The 7,331-nt window shown below is 37.4% G+C and overlaps 1 protein-coding gene across 1 annotated transcript; it reads right to left on the minus strand.

The window, feature by feature from the left end:
* Nucleotides 1–2,468: 2,468 nt before the first annotated feature.
* LOC138161256 (fatty acid-binding protein, heart-like) lies at nt 2,469–2,804 on the minus strand. Its single transcript, XM_069088057.1, has one exon. The coding sequence runs from the start codon at nt 2,802–2,804 to the stop codon at nt 2,469–2,471; it is 336 nt and encodes a 111-aa protein (XP_068944158.1).
* Nucleotides 2,805–7,331: the final 4,527 nt, after the last annotated feature.

A 7,331-nucleotide genomic window follows, 5' to 3' on the forward strand; every position in this document is an offset into this window, starting at 1 on the left:
CACACACACACACACACACACACACACACACACACACACACACACTCACCAAGAACTGCTGCTGGCTTTCTGAGCTTGCCCTGCTGCTTGCTTTCTGGGCTTGACTTGCAGTGGATTGCAGTACATACTCATCCCAGTGAGATAGACCTTTCCTTCTGACATAAGATCTCTTGGGCTGGAAAATTGTTTCACCCGATCCTTCTGTTGGTTCTGCCACTATAAAAGTCATTTTTACTGTTTTTTTAATTGTATGGGACTTTGAGAGAACTAAGGCAATCCTCCTCCTCTGCTCTGCCATCTTGATTCTGTCTCTGACTAATACCCACCTCTTAATCATACTTTGTTCTACTTCTACAAATAAATAATTTTCATTCATCGAAGAGAGAAGGAATATTCACATGGTCATCTAGAGGATTTCATCTGGCAACAGAAAACTCTGAATGAACATGTCTTGTTGCCATAATCAAATGATCCATAAATAAAACCTTGGTGTAGCATGAAGATAAATGACCAAAAGTATATGAATTGGAAAAAAAAGAGATACAAATGAAACAATGAAAGAAATACTTGGAGGCTATAGGTAACTGATTTATTGTTTTAATAATGCTTGAGGAGTTACCAAATGTTTTTAAAGGTCAGCAGAGGGACATCATGAAATTTTTGTTTTCCAGAATACTCAGACCTCCCATTAACATCAATGATGTCTTGGCACTTTCTCAAGGAGTCAGAATGTCAGTTCTCATGTTTTGGATTTATGCCAACTTCCCTATTCCTACAAACTAAGCCTTTTGTAATGTAATGTAAAATTAGGTCTATTTTTCCTCTTCCCCATCTTTACAGATCTTTTCTCTGTGTAGTTATATGTTGGAGGGAATGCAATTTATTGATGTTACGTTAATCTCTGTAACAGAGAGCAATGTTAGGACAGAGTTCGGTACTTTGCATTTTTCAATTGATGTCCAAAATAATTTGTAGAGTATTATTCTCTATGACCTTCAATATAACAATGGATAATTAGCTTTGAAACCAAGAAGGTTCCAGCCTTGTCTTTGATGACCATTTGACTCTGCTGCATTATTTTATTCTGACAGCAATCTAGAAAGATTTCTAACACTGTAAATTCAAGAAAAAATTTGACCTATAATTCTAGGATAAGTTTTGTCTGAGAATTCCTTATACTAATGAAGACCCAGATCTAGTCTCTACCAATATTATTTTCTTTTAGTAAATAAGTTTTTGTCCATATGGTCTATTTCTGATGTGTCCCTCCCCATTGTCATCCCCAATAACCATCCCATATCACAAAGAGTATTTTTAGAGAGGGAAAATCAAACAGAACAACTGATTCATACATTGGAAAAAAACAAAATCATGTCTAATAGTCAATACCTGTAGACCTCCTGCCTCGAATAAGGGTAGGATAGAAGCATTTTTTACATATCTTAAGTCCTGCTTTATCTTAATAATGTCATTGCATTTAAAAAAAATTAGGTGTGTAGTTCTTCACACTTAATGTTTACTGTAATCTTGCTTCATTTTTCATCACTTCATAAACATATTTCCATGTTTCTCTGTATTCATCACACACCATTTCTCATAGCAGAGGGATATGCTATTATATTATGTTCCACAAATTGTTTACCCATTGTGAAATTGATGCAATTTTACTTTTTTCCAACTTTTCTTACAACAAAAAGTGCAACTATAAATGTTTAGGAGTACCCATAATCTTTTTTTACAGTAGACAGCAGTTTGAAAGGAAAGTTCATTTTATGATGTGGAAGAATGAGTGATGCCTTTATTATTTTCTTAAAAATTAGTTTTCTTTTATATCAATTTGTTAGTTAAGGAACAAGAGTATAATTGCTAGAATATTTTGTGTTATACAATAATTCAAATAGGATAAATTTTTCTCTCTAATAAAATCTTCAGGAGAAATGATCAGTGTCCATTTTTTACAAAAAATTAATTTTCCCTAAATAATTATGACCCATACACAATATTTAAAAAATGATTTTCATTAGAAAAATTACAACAGACAAAATATGTGGGATCTTGCTAATTTTCCATATGTAGAATATCTTCCAGTTATTGAGTGTAAATTGGAAAGTTTAAAAGCCAATATCAATTTTTTAGTTTGTTTGAATTTGGCTATGGTATCTGCTTTATTGGCTTGGGATCAGCCATCAGATGCAGTTTGAAAAAAAAAATACAGAATGGGCTTTAACTGGGACCAGGACAGTACCATGTGTTTTCCATGTCTGGAGGGTTCCTTGACCAGAGACAATTGGTACAAAGCACTGGGATGGGGAGAGGGATGGGGTACAAAAATGAGGCAATCTAGTGTTGAGTTCAGTGGTAGCCATCGGCAGAGTAGTTGACAGTGAACAGGTTGGCTGGCTACAAGCTGTTTCCTTCTCATAGGTCCTAATGCAGACTGCACTGCCATGAGTTAGTGTCAGAATGAGCTACCAATCCCGGAGCTCCCAAACAAGTGTGGTCTCCTGCCCATTCCACATCTGGAGATGGACAAGTTTGCCTCCTTCCAGTGTGACTAGAGACTTGACTTTCCTGTCATCGGCTGTTATCTCATCAATCTGTAATCCGAGCTTGAAGGAGATCTCAGTGTTCTTGAAAGTGCTCTGAGTCTTCATAGTTATGGTGTCCCCACTGACCTCGATGGTGGTGGGCTTGGTCATTCTGGCCACCTGCCTTGTGGCAAAGCTAAAACCAATGGACTTCATGTAGTCATCGAAGTTCTTGCCATCAGCCAGCTTCCAGGTGCCAGCAAAAGCATCTGCCATGGTACTAGGTGTAATGTAATGCCAAGGAAAGGCAACTTCCCAAGGTTCAAAATACCAGCATAGGTGCTCTCAATTTTATTCAGTGACAAATTAAGAACAGAGAAGATCAAAATATGACATCATTCAAAATACAGCGTTTACTAAGTGTGATTAAATAATCTCCAAGTACTACCACACCCCAGGACCTTACATTGATTCAATCAATTACAAAGTCCCTGTTCTAAATACTACTCCACCCCTAGGCTTTACCTTCATTTAGTCCATCACAAAGCCCCTCTTCTCAAATGGAGATTAGTTTCCAATCATAAGTACATTCATTTGTTCAATCATAGAACACAAAAATGTCAAAAGTTCCCCAACCCTGGATCACAATTGAATCTACCCCAGAGTTACAACAAGCTTAAGCACAGCACTTAATACCCAAATAGAGGTCTTTTCTTTATCTTGACACAAGGCAAGTCCTCAGCAATCTTTGTTCCTGGGGAGACAAAGCTTAGCAAGGTCACAAGATACATTGCCAGTCTCTTCATCAATTCATTCTCTGTCTGCAGAGCAGTCCTAGGACCCCTGAAAACATTAGCAAAACCCTCCTCCAGGATTTCTGTAAACATACAACAAGAAAATCCTTCTTCAGGGCTTTGGAACCAACAGCAAAGTTCCAAGGATTCTGTAACAACAGCACTGTCCTTCACCAGTGGACAGTATTCACTCTCTGTCTGCAGAACAGTCTCAGGAGCTCTTAACCAACAGCCAGATTTCAGAACTTCTGCAACAACAGGACTGTCTTTCACCAGTGGACAAATCTGGCAAAACAACATCAAAACAGACAGACAAAGTACCAGCAAAATAGCCATGTCTCCTCAGTCCTTGGCAACGCTGGGGGCAGGTCTCAAAAGTCCAGGGCAATTCAAAGTGGCCCTCAGCAATCCTCTCAGTCTCTCTCTGCCTCCAAAAGGTGCTGCTTCCAAAAAGTTCTTCTGCCTCTCTCTTGTGTCTCTCCAAATATACGTCACCAGCTCCTCCCAGTTCAGCCCTCTCTTTTCATGTCAACAAGTCCATCCCACAAGTGGGATTAACAAGCTCTGGGTTTTAACACAATCAATTTGAAAACCAAGCCAATACAGGGGGATCTTTATATTACATTACTATCACATTAGGCTAGAGGAGGCGAGGCTGGGCTGGGGAGGTGTTGCGAGGCACTGGATCCGGATCTGCTAGGCTGCACTGCGCTGAACTGTAGAACTGAGAGGGGAAGGGCTGGGCTGGGCTGAGCTGGGTTAATCCACAGGCAGGCGGGCAGGGGAGAAGAAAGGGGATGCAAAAAGGTTCCCGGCTCTCCAATATCATGTTTTTGATACTGTTTCAATCATTTAATTTTACCAGAAACAGAAAGAGCTATGCTCTTTAATATCAAGATGCTCTTAATGCTGTACTATTATGTTTAGCATTTAAATTTGGTGGAGAAAAAATAATTTTCTTTCATATATACTGCACATATCTTAGCATAGACAAATGTCTCATGGGAGAAGAAAGCATGGATGGATTGTGATCTCCATCACTGAAAAGAATGTCAATATTATTCATATCATAAATCCATTGATGTGTTAAATAGGTGCTCAACAAACACAGAAACAGAGGATTTTCAAACAATTAGCAGTCATCTTCAACTCCCCCCTTTAAATATTAAAAATAATTATAATGGCTAAAATTTACACAGTGCTTTTTCTATGTCAGGAACTGTGCTAAGTGCCTTACAATTATCTCATTTGGTCTTCAGAACAACCCTTGGAGTCATAGTCAACAACCTTCATTTTACAGATGATTGAACTAAAGCAAATTTGGGCTTAAATAACAACTTTTCCACAGTCGTGCAGCTAGCAAGTATCAGAGGCTGGATTTGAGCTTAGGTCTTCCTGATTACAGTACCACTGCTATATCCACTGAATCATCTGTAAAGCAGAATTGTTATTTTCTTATTTCAGAGTCATTTGCTTCAGTACCAAAAGTGACTTAAAAAAAAGGCTTTTAGCATTTCTATTGGTTTTATTTTTGTTGTTGCTCTAATATTAGTCCCAGACAAGGTAATCTCAGATATACTGCTCAATGAGAGCATTTGAGGCACAAATTGTTTCCCTGAAAGTTTACATAATCATCTATATTTTGCTCTAATTTTATCACAAATTCATATACTTTACCTCCTATAAATTCAGTTTAAAATTCGCCTCCTGTAGGAGAAGCTTTATACATCCCTGTTTCTTCTGCAAGCAAAGGCTTGCATCATACCATTCTTTTTCAACTATACTAATTACACTTGTGGAATTATTGCTTTTTTTTAAGTGTTTAGAAATTCCTTGTTATACTTATCACTTCCTGAATCTAGATTGATCCTTCTACCCCTAGATGAAAATTATAGGTTAGAAAGATTGGAAGCACAAAACCAGGAAGCACAAATTATAGAATTTCTTGGGACAATGACCTGTAAATGGATTAAGTATAAATCCTAGTTAACTTAATTTGTAACTAAAGATAATGATTTTACTGTATTTATGTTGGTCCTACCTTATTCATGATTAGATTCACTCCCTTTACTGAGTAATTGAAAAGTTTTAAAGCATTTACAAAGGTATGTACATGCATACCGTGTTTCCCCAATAATAAGACACTGTCTTATTGTTTTTTTTGGACAGAAAAATACCAGAGGGCTTATTTTCAGGGGAGGGCTTATTTTAATGAACATTGACAGCAATTTTAATAAACAGGTAAATGTGAACAAAAAAATGTACCTTTATTCAATAAGCAAATCACTGGGGAAGAATAGGAGGATGCGCTCACTGCTGCAGCTCTGATTGGATGCAGCTCGGAGCGTGGCGTGCGTTTCACGGGGGGGAGGGAGGGACAGTGCATACAGAGGGTACTGTAATGTAGCGTGTAGTGCAGGGGATCACCTTCACTACAGTAGCAATCTCAATAGGGCTTATTTTCAGGGGAGGGATTATTTTAGAGGAATCTTACACAGTAAGAGGAGGGCTTATTTTTGGGATAGGTCTTATCGGGGAAACACGGTATATATATATTTGTACATGCATATATTTGTATGTACACTTGCATGCTTACATGCAGAACAGAGAAAAAGGATGGTAAATACCATGTGGAATTAAAAGACCTGGATTCTAGTCCTGGTTCTGCCACATTCTAATTTTGTGTTATCTTGGTCAAGTCATTGAATCTCTCTGAGAATGAGGTTAATAATAGATATATTGTCTTCTTCACAGAGTTTTTCAGGTAAAAACACTTCATAAAATTAGGTTACATGCAAGAATGTAAGATATTATTTCTTTGATTCCTTTCCCTCCCATAATGTAGTCTCTGAGAAACCAACCGTCTTGCCACATGTTTGGAGTGGATTGGTCTGATTATTTTGACTGTGTAATTAGCTGATTTTGTATCATCCATGTGGTGCCCCAATCTGTTACTTAGCAACTGACCTAAAACCAGACAGACAGGTCAATATATAGAATGGGCTAAAATTCTCATAAATTCTCTATTCTCTTTATATTAACAATAGCTGCAATTTATAGTGTTTCTCAGGATTCTTCAAAATCATAAAATTAGAAGGCCTTTCAAAGGAAATTTAACTTAGGAATCCCTTCTGTAGCATTCTAACAAAAGGAGTTCAACCCAGTCCCTCTTAAGGGCTTCTCCCTAATTGTTCCATATTAGGTTTATCTCTATGGACATTGTGTTATCCACAAACTTTCCCCTATATATTCTGTCTATATCTGTCTGTCTATATCTTCCATCTATTACTTCTATTTCTGCTTTTTCATGTATGCCTTGCAGTCTTGTCACCATATTGTTTATCCACTCTCAATACTTAGTTTACTGATATCCTTTCTAAAATGTGGTTTCAAGAATTGCACATAATGCTACAAATATGCACTGACCAAGGCAGAAAGATCAAAATTACAAGCCCTTCTCTGATCAGTAAACATCAGTTTTGCTTCCATGTAATTTGTGTTGCCAAGAAGTCTATGACTCCACTGCACAGCTTAAAGCTGTGATTTTATTTGTCACTGGACATTGCGAGTCTGGGAGACAAGAGCATATATTCTTTGCTACTTATTTTTGTGTGAATATGTACAGATGTTCCCTTGGAATCTCTATGTTAGCTACCAGGAGCACTGTTCTTACAAGTGTAAGCCCTTAGTAAATGTCAGCAGTAGTTATAATATTTCTACCGATTGCTTCTAAAGATAGGAGGTCCTGTCCAATTCTAAAGACAGGAGGTCCTGTCCAATTAATAAAAAACATGGTGCCTTCTCAGTCAAGCTCATTAGTAACTGTAGCTGAGGTTTCAGTCATTATATTCCCTGAAAATTACCTACGTAAACACTCTTCCCCAAAGAACATAGAAATTCCTCACTACAAGGGGAGATCTAACCCTTGGGTAAGAGTTGTTCCAGGTTCAAGTGTTATTCATACTTTTTTTTCTGTGACCTCTAGGAATTTTTTTTTAATTTAAAAGAA

The sequence above is a fragment of the Petaurus breviceps genome, unplaced genomic scaffold (assembly GCF_028583685.1).
Source record: "Petaurus breviceps papuanus isolate PSGF00001 unplaced genomic scaffold, PetGlider_PUasm1.0 184, whole genome shotgun sequence".
Classification (NCBI taxonomy): Eukaryota; Metazoa; Chordata; class Mammalia; order Diprotodontia; family Petauridae; genus Petaurus; species Petaurus breviceps.